General features: G+C 43.7%; 1 protein-coding gene across 3 annotated transcripts in view; it reads left to right on the forward strand.

Annotated features, from left to right (window-relative positions):
- Positions 1 to 24,105, forward strand: part of CACNA2D3 (calcium voltage-gated channel auxiliary subunit alpha2delta 3) — an 857,676-nt gene that overhangs the window by 442,981 nt on the left and 390,590 nt on the right. For all 3 annotated transcript variants that reach the window (XM_045832366.1, XM_045832367.1, XM_045832368.1), the window contains 2 exons: positions 6,925 to 7,014; positions 13,671 to 13,784. In XM_045832366.1, the coding sequence (XP_045688322.1) occupies positions 6,925 to 7,014; positions 13,671 to 13,784 (204 nt within the window). The remainder of the gene's footprint in view (positions 1 to 6,924; positions 7,015 to 13,670; positions 13,785 to 24,105) is intronic.

Below are 24,105 nucleotides of genomic sequence, written 5' to 3' on the forward strand. Positions count from 1 at the left end.
CATTGCCTTTGGTCACTATTATATGTGCCCAAACATTCATTAAAATTCAACTAGGGGCCCTGGCTGGCGTGGCTCAGTTGGGTGGAGCATCATCACATAAACTAAAAGGTTGCAGGTTTGAACCCCAGTCAGGGCGTGTATGGGAGGCAGCCAATTGACATATCTCTCACATTGATGTTTCTCTCTCTGTCCTTTCCTCTCTCTCCAGAATCAGAAAAAAAAATCAGCCAAGGGATTTCTCAGATTATACTAGAACCTAGGGGAGTCATCCCAGGGTTGGGGTTGGGCAGGTATTACTAGGAAGAATTATATCAGGACAAGAACTCCACATTCATATTAAATCATCCTGTGGTCTAGTATCCCAGTCAGGTCAGAAGACAGTTGTGGGAACCCCCTGCTTCTCTGACCAATGGATTTCTGCAGTTTGAGTCTGGTGCTCATTTGTAGTGGGACTTATCACAGAGTTTTGAAGGTTTATTTCGAAATTTCAATGAGGAATTTGACATCAGAATGAGATGGACATGATCTTTGGGACATTGACTTAACTGATGTGAGCAATATTTCTGTTTTGGGAGCAGAGAAGTGGTTCCATGTGTGTTACTGACAGAGCTAAAAATTGCAGAACCTCAACAGGGTGCTCTCACCTTTAGCTTCTCCATTTGAGTTTGCCACCCGAAAGCCTCAGTGCAAAGTAACCTAATAAAGTCAAGCATGACTGATGCACACCTGCACTGATAAACACCAGGATAGGGACAGCAGACTTCCTACATCTCCTTTGCTCACACACATGCTTTTGTTCCATTGGACTTCATTTAAAAAGCACAAATTCAAAAGTAAAGTTATTAAGAATTTCAGGGCAGTAACAGTGAAACATTAAACCAAGCACAGGGACCTTCTGAACATGGGGCCCTGTGCAATTGCATAGGTCATGTGCCCATGAAGCCAGCCCTGAATGGAATGGTGGCTTTGCACATGATCCAACAGGCTCTGTGCCTTGAATACTAGACTTTATCAGAAATCTTGGGAGCTGTGCCTGGGTGTTGGTAGGAGATAGTTTACCTAGGGCTTCAGATATGGGGCTCAGCACTTTGAAATCCATTTTCCTCATACTTGTCCTGCCATCTTGGACAAGTCTCTCACTATTTTGAGTTTCCATTTGCTTTGTAAAATAGGAACATAATGGTACCTTTCTTTTAGGGATGGTAGCATCAAGTGAGGTAGCACAGGAGAAGTATGCAGTACCAGGCCTGCAGTTGTTATTCAGCCAGACTTGGTAGCCATTGGAAGACTCGGGGTGACAATTTCTGAAACATTCCCACAGCTGAGGTGTTGCAGTGACCATCATCCACACCTGATGGGTATGAAATTCAGGTCTGCTGAATGGGGGTGACTTGATGGACATCACTGATAGGGGACTGTTAGCCACCTCCTCAAATACCCCGAGCAAGGACCACAGGTTCTCAAGGGCTCTGTGGATGGAAGGTGGTTTGTTTCCTAATGTCCACTTTCATGTTCATCCCCTTCTTTTAATTGGGAGGACTCAAGCATTCATTATAATTATATGGACAGGAAAAAATGTGATTGCTATTATCAGAGAGAGAGAGTTATCACTGTTGATTCAACAGAATCAAATGCTGGTGGAAGGAGAGGGTTATTTCAGCAGGACCCCCACTGGCCTGGATGTTGTGCGTGTTTCTCAGAGATAAGCAGCCTCCCTGTGCCTGCTGGCACTCAGGCACAGGAAGCCATGGTGCTCATGTTGGTTCATCTCCCTGGGCATTAAGCTGCCTTAATTGCTTTGGAAGCAAGGCCTTTTCCTGGGCAGTGGCATATGCTGCATGAGTGCCTGAAGCAAAGATAAAAAGCCACCCCCCTCCTCCTTTATTGAAGTTTAATAATGAAGTGGACTGTCACCACTTTCAATAAATTGTTTATTTTAATTTAGAAAAATAATGAAAACTGGCCACCTTCTGGCACACAGTTGTTGAGGAGTGTCTTCCTGGCTCGGGCAACCTTGAACCTTCTGTTCCCTGTGCTGGTTCTGGAAGACATGCCGGCCTTTGTGTCAGTGAAATCAACCATGTGTCTCTCTCCATTTAATAAAACTTGGACCTTTGAGGGCAAAATAAGTCATTTTTCAAGGTGTATTAGATTGTAAAGTTGCAAACCAGGAAGATGGCAGAGAGGATGTTGTACAGGATTTTTTTTCCAAATATTTTTTTAGTGGAAATGAAATTAAATGTCTTGCCTTTTCCTGCCATCATGGTTCTTTCAGATGGCTTCTCTTCTCCTGTAATATCAGTGAGAGGTTAGTCTGACCCCCCTTGCATTAAGAGGAAGATGAAGGCTCAGGTGAGGGGAGTACCTTATTCAGGCTGACCGAGAGGGTGAGTGGTAGGTTGGGAGCTGGAATTCAGGCTGCCTGCTCCCACCTGCTGCCCAGAGGCACTGCTGCTCTCACTCTCCTACCTGATGTGCAGGAGCTTTCCCATTTCACTTCACAGGGGTTGAAACTGAGGCCTGAGAGCCAAAGCAACTTACCTTGGGGCTTCACAGTTGGTAAATGGTGTGACCAGAACTAAGAGTCAGTCTTCTGAATCCTAGTTCAATTGTTGTTGTTTTGTTCTTCAGAGAATAATGATTATAGTATGATTGCATTAACTGTAATAATTTTTGAATTTTAGAGTCACCACAACTGGGAGTAGAAAAAAGGAAATGTGTATTGATAAGGAGGCTGCAGGACAGTTAGCCAGGTTTCTTCAATCACTTTCAGACACCAACCTTGGAGGCACATGGTTAAGATTCGTCTTTAGCAAATTCTTTCATGCCATGGTAGTGAAAGCACACCTAGAGCATGCTAGGCATGAAGTACCTTGCTCTCTGTGGCACAGGTGCTCACACAATGTGTGAAAACCATGAAATGCAGTTGTTAAGGAGGGGAGGAGGGGGCAGGCATAGATGAAATGAGGAAGAAGATTGTAATGCAGGGGGAGCTTCAGGGAGATATTGTCTCAGCCAGGGTCAATGTGATGGTCATGGCCATCAAGGTTCTTTCCATCAAGGGGCTCAAATCCAGTTAACTCTGGTTAAACTGGCAAAGAAGGCAATTTTTTCCAGGCAAAGAAGCAAATCTATTGGCTCACTTTTCTGAAAATACTAAGCATGGCTGTATCTAGGGGCTTAAGCCATGTTCTTATGATTCTGTTTTGCCCCTTCCACTCTGGGCTCTGTTCCTGTGGGCTGTTACCTTTATTCAGGTGAGCTCTTCCTGTGCAGTGGCTCAAAGGCTGCTGGCAGCATCAGGCTTCCTCCCTGACTTCGCAGTCCTCTCAGTGGAGAGTCTTCTTCCCCATGTGCATGATGTGCCCATGCCTGACCACAGGAGATGAGATGGAATTCACAGATTGGACCGGCCTGATAAATGGGCCTATCCCTTGATCTGGGAAGGAGGGAAAAGGATGTTAGCCTTCCCAAATCATATAAATTATGAGCAGTCAGTGAGAAGGAAAATCAGAAGGGGGAATGCATGCAGGACAAGCAAAACCACGCACACCCACTGTGTACAAGCCTTAGAGTTTCCTCCTGCTGATCATTGGTCAATGGCTTGGTGAGGAGGAAGGTCCTTGTGTCTCCAGGTCAGCACTGTCTAATAGAATGGTATGCAGTGACAGAGACATGCTCTTTCTTCTTCACTGTGCAGTACAGCAGCCACCAGCCACATGGGGCTATTGAGCACTTGAAATGTTGCTAGTGAGGATGAGTAAATTAGTGTTTAATTGAAGGTTGTTTTAATTAAATTTAATGTTAAATAGCTACATGTGGCTCATGGCTACCATAGTGGACAGAACAGCTCTTAGTGGAAATCGATCATGGGAGATGTTTTTGTGGAAGGCAGGTCCCAGTTTTGTGTAAAAGAAGCATTGGGCTAAGGGTTTAATGCAGCTTGGAAGATCAGGAAGATGTAGCTGATTTTTTTCAGGTTGTGGAGTAGGAGCTAAGGGAGTTTGGATGAGAGGGAGGGGGTGGAGAAAGAAACAAAGAGAGAGCTCTTCATCTGTGACATCATTTGGAATCCCTCAACCTGAGGAAATATTTTTCCATCTAATATATGGACCAGATCTGTACCAGAAAAAAACAAAGTCACAAGTGATCTTATTATAAAAGCAAATTCCATGAAATGTTATATTTTACCCTTAAATATCCAGTAATAAAAGCAACCATTGCCTGAAGCATCTTTCTACCCATGACATGCAGCTACCCATGGATTAAAAGAAAAATTAAATGGGGTTGCTATCTTATTAAAAAAGAAACCAATACCATGTAAACTTGTGTGACTGAGCTCAATTAAATGCAGTTGACAGAAATGATATCAGATGAATAGAATGAACCTGTCAAGGCAGGGTCTAGTCACTGCCATGTGAACCTGGGGTTGGTTATGGACTAGCCTCTCTACTAACAGCATGATGGGCATGGAAGGGGTGACACTTGTGGATCCCTAGTCCTCTCGGTGGTCACCTTACCCGCAAGTCAAGTTTCCCAGGGTGGTTGTGTTTGGTGAAGTTACACTGATCTGTCCTGATCCCCTCTGGCTCATTCATAGCCAGGATGGCTGGGATTCCTTAGATTCCCTGAACTTCATGGATTTGTTCACAGAGTGCTCATGCAGGACCTGTCGTGAGCTCAGTGTCCTGCTGAGCCTTGAGCATCAGGCAGGAGGACTGGAGGAGCGCAAGGCTTGGTGCTCAGCAGTGTGGTTTTCCTGGTTCCTTGGTCTTTAGCATTCTTCTCTCCATCACTCAAGCACTTGATAATCTCCTATAGACTCAGCCATAGCCCAGGCATAGAGATTAAGAAAGGACATTCTGGAGCTAGACCAGCCAGGTATGTGTCAAGCTCATGGCCAGTACCTGGCATATAAGATACTAATTTATTTTTTTTTTAAAAAAGCAGGTGTATTGTTGAAAGGAGGAGGGCATTAGAGTGGGTGAAGCTGACCTGGGGAGGAACTTGGACCAGGCAGCTGGGAGCTATGTACATTTGGGCCCAGGGCAGAGCCTCAGTCTCTCCATTTGAAAGGTGGGGTGATGGATACGCATATGGTTGTTTTGAGGACTCAGTTACCTGGTGTTTGTTAAGAACCTAACATGGAGCAGGCTTTGATAACCAGGGCTGTTCTGGTGAACAAGTGAGTGTGGTTGCTGTGGGCCAGGGAAGGGTCTTATGGGTGGTATGAATATCCTCAGGGTGAATGGTCAACTTTAAAACCAGCTTTTTTTTTAAGATTTTATTTATTTATTTTTAGAGAGGGAAGGGAGGGAGAGAGAGAGAGAAACATCAATGTGCAGTTGCTGGGGGTCATGGCCTGCAACCCAGGCATGTGCCCTGGCTGGGAATCGAACCTACGACACTTTGGTTCACAGCCCACGCTCAATCCACTGAGCTACTCCAGCCAGGGCTTGAAGCCAGCTTTAATTCACATTAGGCATGATGTCTTTAAAGCTGAATCACTGGGAGGAGCCCACTTGAACTCTAGTCCCATCTGCCAGCAAGCCTATGGCCTGTCTCCATGAGCAGAGGCCTCTGCGCTTCCTGAGGGGGTCCAGGCAGAAAAGCATCTTTGAACCATTAAATATGTCCTAGGATTGGCCTCTATGATCTGCCTTGACTCTGTGATCAGTTCCAGGGTCCTATGACACATATATCATGAGTAGGTGTCACTGTCTGAATGCTGATGGCATGCTTGGGGCATTGCTGGGTACCAGGGTATGGTAAGAGAAAAAAAAAAGCAAAAAACAATAATCCTAGTCCAGGAAATCAATAGCACATGTTTTCCATGAGCCCACCCTTCCTGCCCTCTCCCTCCTGGTGACTTCTCCATTCAGTTTCTTCAACAGACGTGGTATGGATACCTTTTCAACAGAAAATAAATGGTTTCAGAATAGGTCATTTGGAAAATAATTCCAGGCAGCTGTGGACATGGGCTTTGGGTTGGTGGACATTGCATGCACTCAGCATGTACCTAGGCATGTGCCTGGACTCACTTTTGCCTTTTTGGTGGGAGCAGAAACATGTGGGGTTCTAGTTACTTCGCTTTGTCCCCTTTATTCTCCAGCTGATGCTGGGCTTCTATGGAACAAACATAGCCAGGCAGTCCTAGGGGCTGCTTCCCAAGAGATTGTTCCCATTCTGCTTATTCCTGAAGCTCTTCTGATTTCTAGCCTGTGTCTCCCTCTGTCATACTCACAATTCTTGTGTGATCCAGTCTCTATCCTTGCTCTTTGGAGATGGTCACTGAGCACCTTCTGTGTATCAGACGTATGGTAGTCACAGGAGAGAGAGTAGGCAACCAGACATACTCTGTCTTATGAACCTCTTGAGTGAAGACAGAATCTAATAAGGCTTCTACACACCTTGGAGTCTTATGTTCAAGGTAGATATGAGCACCGGGCACAGCACAAGGTCCCAAGAAAACATTCTAAGCCAGTGGGGGGTGTGTGGCCTGGGAAAGCTTCTCAGGCAGGAAGGGGGTGATATTCAAACTGGTGTGCCAAAAGTAGGTGGTAAAGAGCCTGGCAGGGGAGAAGGGAATGAATGGAGAGTACGTACCTAGTGGAGGGAGCATGCAGAGTCCTAAAACGGGAGATGAAACTGGAGAGGAAAGCAGGAATTTCAAATGAATTCAGTGCTTTTCACCAGAATTCAACAATTTTTTTTTCTCTAAAAATGTAGCCAAAACTAAAAACTGTATATGGAAGGTTAATTTTACATTAAATAAGTCTCACCTTTTAAATTTTGAAAACAAATTTGACTATTTGTGTCTGAGATGCATTGGTTTTGCCTTAACATACACCTGCCTGTTCATTCCAGGTTGGCATTTCACATAACAGGACAGATGCTATTGGATTTTCTGCTTTGTTGTTTCAGCACTTCAGGGAGCATCTGGACAAACTTGTTGCCAAAGAAATCGGAATGCTGGATATAGCTCTGAATGAGGCCTTCAACATTCTCAGTGATGTAAGCTCCTCCTTGATTTACCTTTCTCTTGTCTAGTAGAATAGTTGTGATTTTTTTTAGTTGTGAACTAGCATTATCATTAGCCTTGGCTGTCATTGGGCAGTATCCACAGGTGCAGATGGAAGGGCGAGGTGGCCAAAGGTGAGGTCTGGGGAAACAGGTCCAGCCAGGGAGGCCACATCTGCCCCCTGCTGGGAAGAGTTGGTGGTGCAGTCTGGTCAGAGGACTCACCCACCAGCCTAGCTGATGGACTCTGGGACCATGAGCGTCTCAACACCTGAATACCTTATAATGCAGATTTATTTTCACCTGAGAAACTCTTGTTGTCTTTATAGAGCAGGCCCATTTCTCATCGTGGTGGCACTGAATCCTTGAATGTGACAATGTTCTGAGGGTGAAGGACTTCTCTGTGCAGTAAGTTTAGAGAGTGCTATACCTATCCTTCCCTCTCCTCCAGCCTGTTGGACGTTCCCAAAAACAGTACCAGAGTCAAGGCTCCAATAGGTACTGCAGGAAAGAACTTGCTGTTTTTCACACTTTGAACAAGAATGGTTTTCCAGATAGCTCCTGTTAACATCCCACGACATACCTTAGGGAGTTCTTGGCTGGTGATTCTTTTCCTTGATTTCCAATTGTGTTAAGCTTGAACAACATGTGGCTTTTGTGTTCTTGTTACTCTGAGAGGGTAGTAGGAAAAATAACGACTAGCTGTATCATGTATTTAATTAGTATGTATTGTGTGCTTTCATGTCAGACACTGAGAATACCCCAAAGAACAAATGGGGAAACTACCTTAATGGACTTTACATTTTAGTGCAAAGGTCAGCAAATTTTCTTCCATGAGCCAAACACAGCCTGTACCCTGTTTTTGCAAACAGTGTGTTATTGGAATGCAGCCATGCCCACCTGATTGTGTGTTGTCTGTGGCTGCTTTTGTACTACATGGGCAGAGTTGATTAGTTGCACTGGAGACCACATAGCCTATAAAACCTAAAATATTTGCTATGTGGCCTTTTACAGAAGAAGTTGGCTGATCCCAGTTCTCATGAGAAGAGACAGATGAGGTGAGCCTCCCTGTGAAGAACAATAGCACCGTTGTGTCAGCACGTTGCTGCTTTATACAGTGAGGTCAGGGAAGTTCTCTCTGATGAGGTGATCTTGCAATAGAGACCTGAAGGACCAGAGGGAACAGCCCTGTCGATACTTTCAGCAAGAGGAACAGCAGATGCAAAGGCTCTGAGGCAGGGATGTTTGGCATATTTACATTACACTGAGGAGATCAGTGTGACTAGAACAAAGTGAGGGAGAGAGAGAGTATAAAGGAATGAGTGTGTGGGGTACCAGCAGCCAGGTCATGTGGAGTCCTATAGACTCTAGTGAGAACTTTGGCTCATGCTCTGATTGGGTGATTGGAATGGAAAGTCACTGGAGTCTGAGCAGAGAATGATGTGATCCAAGTTGGGTTTTAGCAGCATTTGGCTGGCTGCTGTGTTTAGAAGCAATTGTAGGAAGGCAGGGACAACAGCAGGAAGGCCATTATATTATCTGGATGACAGATAATGATGGCTTGGACCAGGGAAGTAGCAGTTAAGATGTTAAGAAGCAGAAAAATAGCACTGTAGGTATTTCAAACAGCAGGAGTTTAATTTTGGGAATTGGTTGCATAGGGGATGGAAAACCTGAGAAGCCAAACGGGGAAGGAATGAATCCACAGATTAATGCCAGCAGGAGGGACAGCAGGAGGGTGGGATTCCACCAGAGCCTTCTCACTGTGGCCATCCAGATGGGAACAGAACCATGGAGGGGGCTGTCTCACTGGGATCACAGTGGGAAGGGCCTGTCCTGGGGAAGCTCATGCTGAGGAGGAGACTCAGTCATTCCTAGAAAATGCCCATGCCCTGGAAGCTGAGAGAAAAGGAGAAATTGCTTAGAAACCTGGTTTCTCCCTTGTGTTCTCTACTATTCTTTTTCAGATGAACCTTGTTAAAACTGTTGGGGACCTTGGGAAATGTGTTTTTTCAGGAAAAAGGCATGAGGTGAAGCTGAAAGCAAACAGGCACTAAATGGAGTGACTGTTATGTTGGGGCATCGCAGGAGCTGGGAGACCAGTAGAGGTTCAGAGGCCTAACTGCGCTGAGTCTCCATGCAGCTCTGTGGGGCCAGCTCCGGTCAGGTTGCAGCATTCAGCCAACACTGCATGGGACGTGGGTGGTAGTCAGTTTTGCCTGATTCCCAGACTTGCCTTGTTCCTGCTCTGCTACACTGGCCTCTGAAGCCAAGGGTAGGATTTGATCCTAGGCTCTCTTTTACCCATAATACCTGTTGGTACCTGGAAGGCCATTTAGGTCTCAGCCATGAGCCAATGTCACTATTGCAGAGGAGAGAAAAACAAGAAGGAAAGGTGCCACACCAGCCTCTTCAACGTGAACTTGAGGCCATCCCATCTCACTCGCTCCAAGGGGCTGTCAGCTATAGATAATTAATATTTATGCAAACCTCAGTGTTTAGGGAAGCACATTTCTGTTAACAGCTTATCAATAATTTAGAAACATACCTGGCCAGAACAAAGGGCCAAGCTACAACTTTAAATTCTGGTTGGAACCCTGGATAGATGCTTTCTCAAGGCTTGGAGAGAGACATGTCCATTTCATCTCTTGCCATTGGGCTTTTTTTGGGGGGGGGTAGTGACATTGGATAATAAAATTACATAGGTCTCATGTGTTCTGTAACATGTCATCTGTATATTGTATTGTGTGTTCACCACCCCAAGTCAAGTCTCCTTCCATCAACATTTATCCTCTCTACCCCTCTTCTACCTCTCTCTGGTAATCACCATACTACTGTCTATGTCTATGAGTTTCTTCTTTATTTACTTTAATTTTAATTTTACTTTTTCTTAACCCCTTTACCATTGGGCTTTTAAAAAGCTAAGCACTTTGAAAAAAAAAAGAGATGGTTAATCTCTCATGAAAATGAAGCTCTAGCTATTTTCAGTTCACCAATATGATCTTTACATGATATATTTCTCTTGCTGTGTATTATGCCTGCCTTTGCAAGCCAATATGAAATGAAAATTTATTTCTTAAACACACAAACATATATTCTCTCTCTGTCATGCACACACACACACTTGAAGTTGTGGTTGTGGCTGGAACTCAGAATGGTTCAGAGATTACTATAACTAAATGAAGTTAATTCTGTTTTGCAATTACCTGCATTTCAGTTTCAGTATTTGCCCAGATGACTTAAAAGCTTACAGTTACTGTACAAACAGCTGTGAAAGGAGCAGTTAAACAAATTTCTAAGACCCTTCTGGCTATTGATCTCTGCTGCATCCATTCGATCCTGCAAGAACATAGAGCCACTTTGCTACAGTAGTTAGCATCTACCTTGTCATGTGACAACTGCAATTATCTTTTTTGGCGATGAATATGATCTTTGCAGTGATTACCTTTTAAAAATTTTTCTTAGCCAATTAAATAAAATTCAGTGACATTTCAAAGACTGTTAATCACAACCAAATGCTTTAAATGTCAGGATGCATTGAAATTTTCTCTGCTAACTGATGAATCACTGAGCTAATTGTAGTTCATCATCAGACCCTTGTCATTGTTATTATTATGGAAAACACTTTCATCACTCTCTCTATTCAATAAAAAAAGTTCCAGGCAATATGAAGAGAAGAGATATTACTCATCAAAGCATTTGAATTTAATTGCATTCTCCAAAATTCTCCAACTGCAGATTGCTGCAGAGAATACCAAGAACTAAGCCAGAGAGCAAAGTGATGTTTTTAAATAAACAGCTCTGGGCAGTAACTTCTTCTAGCCTGCATTATTCATGTATCTTCATTTCCCACTCTTTCTTGCCTTTTTTTTGTTGGGGGAAGTTTTATCAGGATGTTTTCAAATGAGTTTCATGAACAACATCCCCAAGCTGTCCTGATTTTTTTCCCTTCTGCAGACTCTGGGACCTAAAGCATAGATCACCTTTATTCAGTGGCCTACTACCGGGTTGTTTAGTGACTTGAAGGCTCTGTTGAATGGAGGCTTCCTAAAACATCAGCCTGTTGATGAGACAAGGTTACAGGCTGTTTTTCTGTACTGCAGTAAGCAAACAAAATGCACTCTGATGACAGAATCTTAGTGGTATCTCAGCATGGAAAAGACCATGTCATTTATTGAGACTGTGAAGTCCGACTGAAGATGAGTGTTTCAGGGTGGAGGAGAGGGAAGAGGCTTGGTTAAGACCGGATGAGAATCCTAATATTACAGTGCAGAGTTGGATGCAGCAAGGGGAAGATTTTGAAGAGGGGGTTTAAAGAGTCTTAGGGTATGAATTGTCCTTTGATGTCTTCTGTTGAAGAGTAGGTAGGTCTTTTAGGAAGTTCTTGGAATAACCAATAAAGTTATTTGCAGTTTATTTTTATCCTTATCGGCAAGAGTTTTCTGGAATATTTTTGTGTCAGTAAAAACAGTGGAATAGTAGTTACGTGAACAGATTTGTGGTGTGATGGCTTTCATTGTCAGGTATTCCTACCTACTAATTTGTGTCATGGGCCATGTCTGATCATTAATTCAAGGACACCTCTCCAGCCTGAGTTTCAGGAGTGGCTTCAAGACTTAAGTGAGGAAGTGCCTAGGGCACAGAATTTAAGGAGGATTCCCTCACTCTTAGGGGGTAGCCCTGCTGACTGTCAAGTAACCCTGAAGCTCTGGAAAGGGTGGAGACGAGAAAAGGAAGGAGAAGAAAATGAACATTTGTGGAGTGCTACCATGTATCCCTATCTGCTCAAGGACCTTATTGTGAGGCCGTAGGGTATGCTGAGTCTGGGAGTAGATTCTGCAGCTGGACTGCCTGGGTTCAAATCTCAGCTACAGCAGATAGCAGCTGTGTGACCTTGAACAAGTTAGCTAATCTCCCTGTGCTTCAGTTTCCCAACATGTAAAATGGGGATAATGATAGTACCTACTTGAGAAGCTAGTAAAGGTTAAGTTTATACTTATAGCCCAGCAGATAGTGAAATTTAAGCTGTGTTGTAACAATCATGTAAGCATGGTATTCCCATCTTATAAGAAAAGGACACTCACCCCAGGCTGGGATGGTGTTACATGCTTTTCACTATGCCTGTTTTGAGTTGGCTTTGCTCTGTCCCAGTGTGGCCACAAGGAAATTTATTTCTCCCACTTATCCATCTATCCATCCATCCATTTATCCATCCATCCAGTTAAGTATAGTCTTCTTTCAAGTTATTGCAACTTCAAACTCCACATCAGAATTCTAAGTGCATGGAGATTGGGCATTAAACTTCAACTTGAATGTTTATTATCTCTTTGGTTCACCAGGAGCCAGTGGCAAGTTCAAAAGCAGCTTCTCTCCTTTGCCAGTTTCACAGTCCACAGTCTGAGTGTGCTGGTGCACTCCCACTCAGGGCCATCAGACGTGCTGCTTTGTCTGCCCTTTGGAGTGCCCTTCCCACAGACACTCACCTCCTTCAGGGACTATTCACTTGTCACCTGCTCAGTGAGGTCTTCCCTGCCTGTTTTTCCTAAAGTTACCCCCTTCCCATCTTGTATCCTTCTTCTCTGCTTTTTCCCCCCTCTTAGCATCACTATGCTCAAACATACAATGTAATTTACTTCCTTCCTTCATTTTTATATGTTTCCCCAAATAAAATGTAAACTACATGAGAGAAGGAATTTTTGTATGTTATATTGCCAGCATTGTGTGGGCTTTCAATAAATAACTTTTGAATAAGAGAATAAACTTTATAGACTATAATGGATGGAGTTTCACTTCTGAAGGTTAAAGTCTGCCTGTGTGTTTCCCATGCCTTGGCATTACCATGTAATTGTAAGTTTTTTCAAGAACATAGTGGTGCTTTGAATTGCAGCATTAATAACATTAAGGGAATTCTTCACATGAAGCTCTGGCAAGTGCAGTCAGTCACCCTAGCCTACCCTTCACAAAGGCTGGGATTTGAAAATGTTATGTAAAACTGAAAGCTGAAGAAACTTAGGGTTTTGCACACCAGTGGGCACAATCTTGCAATTTCAGCATACTGCACATACTATCATAAACTAATTAGTTTATCATACATAAGCTAATACAAAACATTACATGCTAACAAATATAGGTTTAAAACAAACCCTAAAAAAGGGTGCTTACACTTCTAACCTGAATTGTCATGTTCCTTACTTTACTCTATGTCCAAAACCTCCTTGATTTTATTATATAGTCATCTTTTACCCATTACACCCACTCAAACCAGACTCATATTTTGAAAGGGATGTTGCCTGGTACATAGTCTGCTGCCTGAATAATGTGTTTCTGTAAGGTTATTGTGCCAGCTCCTCTGGGCTTATATTCTGAAGTACTGTCCACACTTGAAGATGGGAGAGCTATGTGTGTTGGAATCACACTTCCCACCTTATGCGTGTTTTCCAGAAATCCCTTCTGCAGTCTGTTTTATTCTAAGTTGTCAGCAAATTTGGTGATCCATGTGAGGGGAAAGCTTAGAGCATAGGCTCCATGTTGCTGGTGCACATGTTGCTTTTCTGAGACTTCCAAAGTCCAAGACCTCATGCCTCTAAAGTCTCATGGACACTCACAACTCCCTGGTGGGTTTTTTATTTTGTACTTATTTCCTTCCACAGTTCAACCACACAGGACAAGGAAGCATCTGCAGCCAGGCCATCATGCTCATCACTGATGGGGCCGTGGACACCTATGACACGATCTTTGCGAAATACAATTGGCCAGAGCGAAAGGTAAGTGGATACGGCTGCTGGTCATGCAGTGCAGTCCACAGACAATCTTTGTTGTGTTGAAGCCAACAGGTTGTTCACCAAAATGAAGCTGTGGCTTCCCTTTTCTCAAAACAAAACATTCTCAGAGGAGAGAAGAAACCCGTAAAGATGTGTCCCATGTGTTTGGCTAGCCCAGCAGCCCTGCAGCCACCTTTTGTGTTCCCGTGTTTCCACAGTTCCTTCCTGAGCCCTAGTGCCCCCCAGGACCTGCTGTCCATCCCCACCCCTCCAGCACTGTTTCCCACCGTGTCAAAGTCTGTTCTCCATTCTAATGACCATTTTCCAGGTTGATATTCATTTATCTGATAAACCTATGTGTTAGGGTATCAATAATGAATATTAATATTTTTGGTGCCTTTTGAATGTCTTAATGCAGAGGTTCCTTAAAGCTACTAGCCATTTTGAATTCCTTGGGGAGAGCTCTTAAGTCATGGATACATGGACCCTACTCTAGGCCTACAGAAGCAAAATCTCTGAGGATATGGCCCAGTAATCCATGTTTTTCATAAAATAAATTCCTCTAATGGTCACTAATTGGCAGATGAGCAGTTGGTGACCACTATCTTACCTAGAGAGTGGAATTTCATCAGGAAAAGGAGGTCAGTCTGACAGGATACTGACCTGGGGTATCACAAAGGTGTTTTTCTATCCCGTGGGCAATGGCACCACCCTGACTGTCTCTTTAGGTATGGGAGACCTTCCAGAACAAGTTCTTCCTGCTTTTTGTATTTTAAATATTTAATTTCTGGTAATTGAATTAACTATACACACTTGGCAAAAAGAAACAGGAGACAAATGACAATTATGCTCTCAGCTGTATGCAGGGAGTGTGTACCCTCAAGGGAGCATGTGATGTTGTCTCATATTCCGTCCCTCATTCTTGGCCCCCATGTGTAGTCATCTTACCTCACCAAGTGTGAGTCCGGTTGTTAAACACACATACCTTTGGTACATGGACACCAACTTCTTCCCCTGAGGCTCACCCTGAAAAACAGCCATCACTTCTGAGGCTGGAAGAGAAGCTAGTTGGGCTGAGCTCACTAAGAGAGTGTAGGACTCTAACATGGCACCTGTCTGAGGTATCTAGGAATAAATTTGGCTGAATGCAACTCTCACAATAAGCACTGACTTCAGAATTCAATCCTGAATAAAACAGATGTTCACTGTTGGACAAGGTGATTTCATATGCCATATTCCCAGTGATGATTTCCAGGGATAGGTGGAGACCAGAGCTCATTCCTGACAAATGTATACATTATGAAGGGGGGATCATACATGCTTGTGGCATACAGCACAGTGCTGGGTACATGGCTGGCACAATGCACAGCCCTGAGGGGTGGCTGAGTGACTGAGGAGCTGGCAGGGAGGCCATGGCGCCAGTGAATGTAGGTAGGGTCATGGGTATTTCTCACAGCATGTTCAAAGATATTTTGAGTTATTTAGGACCATCTTAAATGAAAGAAGGTGAAGGAGCCTTTTAATAAGCAGTTCCATTAACACCAAATGTGTTGTCATTGAGTCTCATGCTCAGAATCACATGAATCCCTCCTGCTTGGTGATACTTAATGCAGAGCAGTTGCCCAGGAATATTTGTATTTAAACATTATGGCATTACTTACAGGGAAAGGCATAGGATGCAGGCTGCAAAGTCATAATTCTTCAGACAAAATACAAATTTCAACATATCTTTCCAAAGGAACAATATTGACTTTAGGGCAGGTGCTTCCTTGGATTAATTGGAACCAGGGTCCTGGAAATTTCAACATTGTGCAAAAACAGTTTCATCTACTTAAAAAGTACTATCAAGCAGAAGCAGATTTCTTTTTGTAGCAAGAGGGTCTTTTTCTATGATTAAAAATTAATAGCATGCCCTGACTGGTGTGGCTTATTTTGTTGGGCATCGTTTTGCAAAGTTTGATTGCTGGTCAGGGCACATGCCTAGGTTGCAGGTTCAGTCCCAGGTCTGGGCACGTATGAGAGGCAACCAATTGATGTTTCTCTCTGACATCAATGTTTCTCTCCCTTCCTTCCTTCCTTCCTTCCTTCCTTCCTTCCTTCCTTCCTTCCTTCCTTCCTTCCTTCCTCTCTTTCTAAAATTAAATAAATAAAATCTTTTAAAAAATTAATAGCAGGATACCTTTCCTTTCTGCTCCATTCTAGGGAGTTTCATGACATTCATATACATATACTTGTGTGTGTGTGTGTATATATATATATATATACATACATACATACATATACATATACATATTCTCTTCATGATGGCTTCTCTGTGAAGGCTCAGGTAATAAATGTACATAAAACCCCAATGTGATTTAGCTCTGGGTTAAAGTGAGATGATGGGCAATGTCTAAAGAGTCCTCTTTCTCTGTTCTTTTGAACATTAGATATTTAGTAGAGTGTTGTGTCATGCTGTCGATGGTAATCTTCCAAATTATAGAAACAGGAAATGAAGTCAGAAGGAAAAATTATTTTAAAGCTAGAGCCTGAGTCCCATAGGCAGCCTTTCTCAGACTTGGGGGAGCATCAGTACCATTGTGGGGTACATTCCAACAAGCATTGCTTACCTGTCTCCAGTGTTCCTGCAGGGCCTGGGAATGTGCATTTCCAACAAGTTCCTGGGTGCATTCCCAGGTGATGCATTCGCTGTGGGTGAAGAGACGTGATGGGGAACCACTGTCGTGAGACAGAGTCCAGGCTGTGGTGTTTACTTACTCTGTGGGCTCTGCCACCTTTGTTTCCCTCTGTCAACCTGACAAGGACTCATTCCCTCACCAAATCCAGTGCCCAGGTATATGCTTCTTGGCCCATATTTTGCTTAAAATATTGCCAGTTACTGGTCATCATTTAAAAATCTGGCTATAGTACATAAAATTTTTAAGTTTTAGTTTTTCTTATAAATGGGTATATTTGACACTGGAGCCAGCATTCTCATATGACAAAAAAAAAAAAAAAAAAAAGGCTGGAACTGCGAAATGGCTGCCTCCTTAGGCAACAAATGCATGCTCTGTTTGGCCATGACCTTCACCACTCTGCCATTGCCTCAAAGCCCTCTTCACTCATGTGCTTAACATGCCACAGGTATGCCGTTCTGGATTAACAGGTGTGGATTAACAGGTGCTGTTTCAAAGGTGTGGTTTATATTACCCATCCTTTGGGAATTTGGTCCTTTCTCTTGGGTCTGCCCTCTGCTTTCCCTTTTCTCCTCCAGTCAGAAGCCATCTTTTCTTTGCCTAAACCCTAAACTTTAGAGTCTCACAGAATTGTCATAAGGGAGACATAGCTTTATGTCCAGTATTGTAATTACTTCTGGACTTACTTTTCATCTTCATTGGTTTGGTGAGTCCTTGGAGAAAGCTTGTATATCTCTGAACAGCCCCACCACCATGCACCATATCCCAGCTCTGCTGAGTATGGCAGAGACATCTTGGGAAAGTCCAGATTCCCGCCTCCTGGTGTTTATACCCTGCGTAGTCTCCTCACTTTGAGTGTGGTGGGTCCTTTGATTTGTGTCTACCAATAAAATATGGTAAAGGTGAGAGAGTTTTGCAGATGCAATCAAGGTCTCAAGTTGGTTGATTTGATCTAATCAGTAGGGATATTATTATGGGTGGGCCTTATTTAACTGAAAACCCACAAAAGAGGGACTGGACACCCCCTGAGTGCAGAGTGACTCTTCTTGCCAATTTGGTGAAGTGGCTTTCTGGAGAAGCCCTTGTGACAAGGACATGAGGGCAGGCTCTAGGGGCATCCTCTGGCCAATAGTCAGCAAAAAGCTGGGCCCTCAGTCTTATAGCCACAAAGAGATGGACACTGCTATCCATCTGAATGACCTTGGAAGCAGATTCTCCTTAGTCTGACCTCCAGGTGAAACACAGCCTAGTCAGCACCTTGATTGCAGCCTTGTGAGACCATGAATAGAAGAGCCAACTAAACTGTGTCCAGACTCCAGACCCAAAGAAACTGGGATAACAAATGTGTGTTGAGTTAAGCCACTCCATTTTTGGTAACTTGTTATGCAGCAAAAGAAGCAAGGAAAAGAGAGAAAGGAAAGACAATCACTTATACAGCAATACTATAAAATATCCCCAGACCAGGTGGCTTAAAATCACAATTTACTATTGCAATTCTTGCAGTTCTGTAGTTTAACTGTGAGGTGACTCTGCCCCACATGGTGTCAGGTGGGGTCTCTAGTTAATCTGCATGCAGCTGGGAGCTTGACTGGGCTACCTCGATTCCCTAACCACAGCCTCTCTCTCCACATGGTGGCTAATCTTCTGGGGCCACTCTGTAAGTTTTCTCCCCTCAGTATAGCAGTCTGGACTTCCTCATAGTATGGCAACTGGGTTCACTGAAGGGGAAAGAATGAGGGAGTAGGGAGCAGGCCAGGGGAGCACTGGGTATCATTTTAAAAATCTATGTACCACCTAACCAGGGCTTTGCTAAGGCAACTGATTAATAAATCACTTTAGAATGAGTGGGAAGAAGGAATGCATTATTGGTGATTTAACTATGGGTCTCTGAAGGCAGCGATTGCCTGTGCAATGTGTCCCTTGCCAGCATTTTATTTCTGAGTGCAGAAATGAGGAGTTATTTATTCATTTATTGGATGCCATTTACTTTTGCCTGATATCCATTGGCTTGTGGCTTCACAGCAGTGCTTACACACTTGGAATAAAATATGAACTTCTCAACATGAAAGGGACTCATTCCAAGATCTGCCCAAGAAATAAAGCTGCCTACATTTAAATTAGAAAAAACAGCCCTACCTGCCACCTATGTAGTTGCTCTTCCAAGTGAACTAAAGAAAATCCTCATGGAACTATTTACTATTACTTCCCCTGATGACAAGGCCAAGTGGATTGTAAGAAATGGTAAGCACGTGACTTAAATAAAGGGTTGCAAACTATGGCCCATGGGCCAAATCTGATCCATTGCCTACTTTGTGTAGCCTATGAGCTCCAAATGAATGATTTTTCACATTTTTAAATGGTCAAAAAACAAACAAAAAACAATGATAATAATATTTCATGATGTGTGAAAATTATATACAGTACAAATTTTAGTGTCCATAAAGTATTGTTGCAACACAGCCATACCCATTTGTTTATATGTAGTCTACTGCTGAATAGTTGTGACTGAGACCATGTGGCCCACAAAGCCTGAAATAGTCACTAGCTGGCTCTTTAAGAACATGTTGGCCAACCACTGATATAAAGAAATTGACTAGTGTACTGCTGAAAGTCATTGAGATGCCCCCAGAATTTTATGCATTGGCTGAAATCAAAATGATGAGGGCAGTTTCTTCCTATGTTTCCATTGCTCTTTCTACTTGAATATCTACAGTAGCCACATTATAAATGGTAGAGAGGGTGGGGACTTGATGGCAAATACCTCTCTTTATGCTGTAGGTACCTCTCCTTGGTGTGGGACTACCCTTTTAGCTTTTTTGAGTCTTTTCTGTCCTCCCCCTTCTCCTTCTCCTTCTCAGGGCTGGAATACAGTACATGGTGACAGACTACTTAGAAGGAAAGTGAGCTGTAGGCTTCCAGCCAGGGACTGCACCCAGTGCCTGGAATGTTGCATCTTCATGAGCATTGGCCCTGACTACCCCGGAACCCTGTTTTATAGTGACATGGCATATGGCAGAGTGTCACAGCTTTTAGGTTGCTGGAGTAATAGGAACCTGCAGAGAACCAGATTTCCTCTTTGCCAAGACCTAGGAAAGCAGACTCCCTGAACCCAAATAAAATGAGGCCCTTGGAACCTCCATCATGGTGAGGCCAGAACTGACCTACTCATGGGTTCATAACTCTATTTTAGTTTGGGTTACACAATGCCCTTTCCGTACCTGTTAGATGCCTTGTACTATCTATCCTTCATGTGGGTCTGTGACAAGAAGTATGGGCAGCACTAGAATGCCCAGTATACGTCTCTACACCAGCACTTCCCTTAACGAGGGAATGCTTTCAACTGCTGTTTTCTACTTAAATATATAAAACAAAGCTAAAGAGAGCTATTCTTATGGAGTGCTGAATGTCAGGTGCTGTTCTAAATGCTTCATGTATATTTTCTCAGAAGACCCATCAGGTGGGTGCTATTATTATCTACTTTTTCATAAATGAGGAAACTAAGGCAATAAGAGGCTACATAACCGATTCATGGCTTCATAACTAGCATATGGTGGATCTCAAATGGCAGCCCAGCTGTTGAATGCTGAGGTTGTGCCCTTAGCCAGGATATAGACATCTGGAGGGCAAAAGCAAGACAAAGTGACCTTAAGCTCAAGAAAGAGCTGTCATCCCAGTCATATTGCCACCCAGACAATAAATTCATTTCCTTGACCTTCCCATCCCAAAGTGCATGAGGGTCTGTGGAATGTCAGACATTAGGGGATCTCAGCATCCATCGGGACTGCAGGCACTTTGTGGCCTCTGGAAGAGGTTGTCTGGGGGTAACTGAGTGATTTCCCTCTTCTAAGAGGACTGGGGACTTCAAAAATGAATTCTGTCTCAGCTCTGTGTGCTCTGTGTTTCTGGTACCGTAGTGCAACAGTGAGGTCTGCAGCTGTGAGGCCCTCAAGAAACAACCAGGGCTCAGGGCCCTTGGAGGACCCGTGGAGGCCTGGGGAGGAGGGCATGGACAAGTGAGGCAAAAGCAGCTCTTGGTCTGGAGACAAAGGGAAGCCCTTGATCACAGAATGGTTTGGGGGCCTGGCTTTGGAGCACTTTTGGCAACACTGTTGGGAATCCCTGTCCGTTGAGCTGATGTCATGTGGATCTCCAAGAAGGAGTCCTCGTGGGGGTTTTGCCCCAGGCTTCCTCCCTCGGCATCTTTTGGAAGCTAAAGCCTCAAGTATGCCAAGTCCTAGAGGCTGGGAAGTGTGGAAAGGTTCTGCAAATTCCTCACTCTTCCTTTTTCCATGGGCCATGGGAAATAGAATATCTAAGCTAGCGCTTATTCTCTTAAGAGCCCAACCCTTAAAGAATCTTAAGCAATTTGCAAGGAAATTTTTCTTCTTCCTTGCCTAAATTACATTGTTTCCATGTCTTATTTTCAAGTGATATTTTGTCTAATATTGTATATCCACTTACTTTTAATTATATTGAGATAGCTACCAATTATTTACCATTATAAGTATCACTGTGGTAAATATGCTTATATATAACTCATTGTGTGTAACTTTGATTAGTTCCTTAGGGTTACAATAGTTTTAAATCTTATTTTTTAATTATAGATGGAATTCAATATTTATATTAGTTTCAGGTATACAGCATAGTGTTTAAACAATTGTATAATTTACAAAGTGACCCCCCCAATAATGCAAGTACCTACCTGGCACCACACATAGTTATTACAATATTATTGACTACATTCCCCATGTTGTACTTTACATCTCTATGACTATTTTGTAACTATAAATTTGTACTTCTTAATCCTTTTACCTTTTTCACCAAGTCCACCAACCCCCTCCTCTCTGGCAACCATCGGTCTCTTGTCTGTTATCTATGAATCTGTTTCAGTTTTGTTCATTTATTTTGTTCCTTAGATTCCACAACAAGTGAAATTATATGATATTGGTCTTTCTCTGCTACCTCACTCTAGTCAGAATGGCTATCATCAATAAATCAACAAACAACAAGTGCTGGTGAGGGTGTAAAAGAAAAAGGAACCCTTGTGCACTGTTGGTGGGAATGCAGACTGGTGCAGCCAGTGTGGAAAGCAGGATTGAAGTTTCTTAAAAAATTAAAAGTGGATCTGCCTCACAACCCAGAGATTTCACTCCTGGGTATATATTTGAAGAAACCCAAACTACTAATTTGAAAGAATATATGCACCTCTGTGATCATTGCAGCATTATTTACAATAGCCAAGATATGGAAGCAGCCCAAGTGCCCATCAACAAATGAGTAGATAAAGAAGTAGTGCACATATACAATGGAATACTACTTGGCTATAAAAAGAATGAAATGTTGCTATTTGCCAGAACATGGATGAACTTAGAGGGTATGCAAAGTAAAATAATTCATATTTTCAAATGATTTCACAAAGCATTTCCTTTGCCTTCCTTTGAGCCTGTTGAGAGGAGAAGGGATTTACGCAAGACCAAAGGCTCCTGGGGAAGGAGTTAAGATCATACTGCTCAAAGAAGAGGGGTCTCCAAATGTCTTCTGACCACACCCCACCTCCACTATGGCTCTATCTGTACATCATCCCATAGGAGCAAATTAACATGGAGGCTTGAGAGTGGCAGGGGCTGTTTAAAGAGGATGTACATGGAAGAAAGTAGCTATGTGGGGTAATTCATTCATTCAAAACACTTTTATTGGGGGCCCACTTGTCCCAGGTTATTGTACCAGAGCCCAGGAGTGCGGGGCTGACATGGCAGCTCAAGGAGCTCCCAGAGAGCAGAAAGCAGATCACAGATAACAAGTAAAAAGACCAGCTGACTATAAACCATGGTAAATCTTCTGAAGGGGATAAGCAAGGGCCAGAGACAGAGCATGGGGTGGCCAAGGGAAGCCTCTCTGAGGAGAGGACATGGAAGTGAAAAGAGTAGAGGAAAGGGGCAGAGGCGATGGCATTTTCAAAGGCCCAAGGAGGAGAAGTTGGGTGTGTGTGTAAGGGACTGAGTGAAGAGCAGGTGGCTGGAATGGTTAGCGTAGGGAAATGTTGTGGGGGAGGCTGGCAGGACAGGCAGGGGCCAGCTCCCTGGCCTTTATTGGGCACGGTAAGGAGTTGACATTGTGATCCAAGGGTAGTGAGGAGCCATGGGAGGTTCTTGAATGGAGAGAAGCATGAGCTGATTGTTTCCAGAAGTTCTTTCTGACTACTATGTGGGGAATCAGGCTACAAGGCATTGTCCTGGGCTATGTATGCAGTTTTGGTATTGATGCTCCTCATCAAAACTGATTGCAATTGGGTGGGGGTTAGAGTTAGGTTTTTTCTTCTTCCTGTGAATGCTCCAAGATGGTCATGTTTCTTACTGTAATTTACTTTAGGGCTCAGCTGGTGGTTACAATTCCCTGTCCTCTCCCTCTTTTTACTTCTCCCTCCCTGACTAAAGTCACATTTTGATTTGAAAGTTTTGGGTGAATTTGTGTCATTGCGGTGTTTTTTCCAGGGTGATAAATCCTAAAGCTGTCTCAGGAAAATAGCAGAAACATTAATTTCTCGTGGTCAGTCAACAGTATGACAGGAAACCCCTTACGGCCAAAGGGAGAGTCGAAATGGTTCGCTGTCTCCCAGTTTACTTTTAATTACTTCTGCTGGTATTAGACATCTTGTGACTTCAGCAAGAACATGATGAGACAAGTTAGGAATGAGGCCCACTGGTGCATGGCTGCTTCCGGCCACGGAAAGATTGGTTCATGTCAGGGGCTCAAGACAGCCTCAGTGGCGCCTCCCCTGCACCCCATGTACCACTGTCTGCAGAAAGCATGTGGGGACAGTGCACATTCCCAAGTGACCCCCACCATCACTTAATGGATATCAAAAACTACCCTACAAGGGAGACCCCACCAAAACCAGCCCCATGCTAGGCAGTCAAGCACTTTATTTGCTTCTTCTCATTTAATTCTTAGCTCTGTCCTATGGCCTATGGATAGACACTCCTATTGCCATTCTCTTCTTCCACATGAGGGAGCTCAGGCTCAGGAAGATTGTCACTTGCTGAGGGCTCTGATCCTTTGCCACGTCAGACTGTCTTCACACCTGTGCTCTCACACCGAGGGGCTGACAGTGTTAGAGGACTTGTAAAAAGTGTCTCTTGAGTTCCATTCTCTGCAGATGCAGCCCCAGAATTGGCATTTTGATAGGTGGCTCATGACCACACTTTTTGAATTATGAGGGTTTTTGTGCCCCCTCCATGGCCCTGTGGGTGAAGACTATTTGTCTCAGTGGAAGCACTCTGAGAAATGCCACTGGGAACAGTTATGTCACTACTGGGTCAGGCAGCATCCAGACAGGGGCAGAAACCCACCAGTTATTTTAATGAGAGAACTTAATGTTAAGAGTTGTTAACCAGAAAGGGCAAAAACAGAAGTCTAGGGTATCATGGAAGTAGCAATGTCAGGAAACAGCTGCCACCCCTGTGGCTGGTGGCAGAGGCAGTGTGGGAGAGGGGCAGGGAGGAGAGGCTGTTAAAGCTTGGAAGCTAAGAGGAGAGGACTTGGGGGGCTGGGACCCCAGACCTCTGATGAGGGTGCCCTGGCTGGAAGGAGCTGTGGTGTCTGAACCCAGAGCAGGGTCCTGTAGGGCTGGGACCCAGGAATCTGAGAGG

Source organism: Phyllostomus hastatus, unplaced genomic scaffold (assembly GCF_019186645.2).
Source record: "Phyllostomus hastatus isolate PE091 unplaced genomic scaffold, TTU_PhHast_1.1 phas_contig_16, whole genome shotgun sequence".
Taxonomy (NCBI): Eukaryota; Metazoa; Chordata; class Mammalia; order Chiroptera; family Phyllostomidae; genus Phyllostomus; species Phyllostomus hastatus.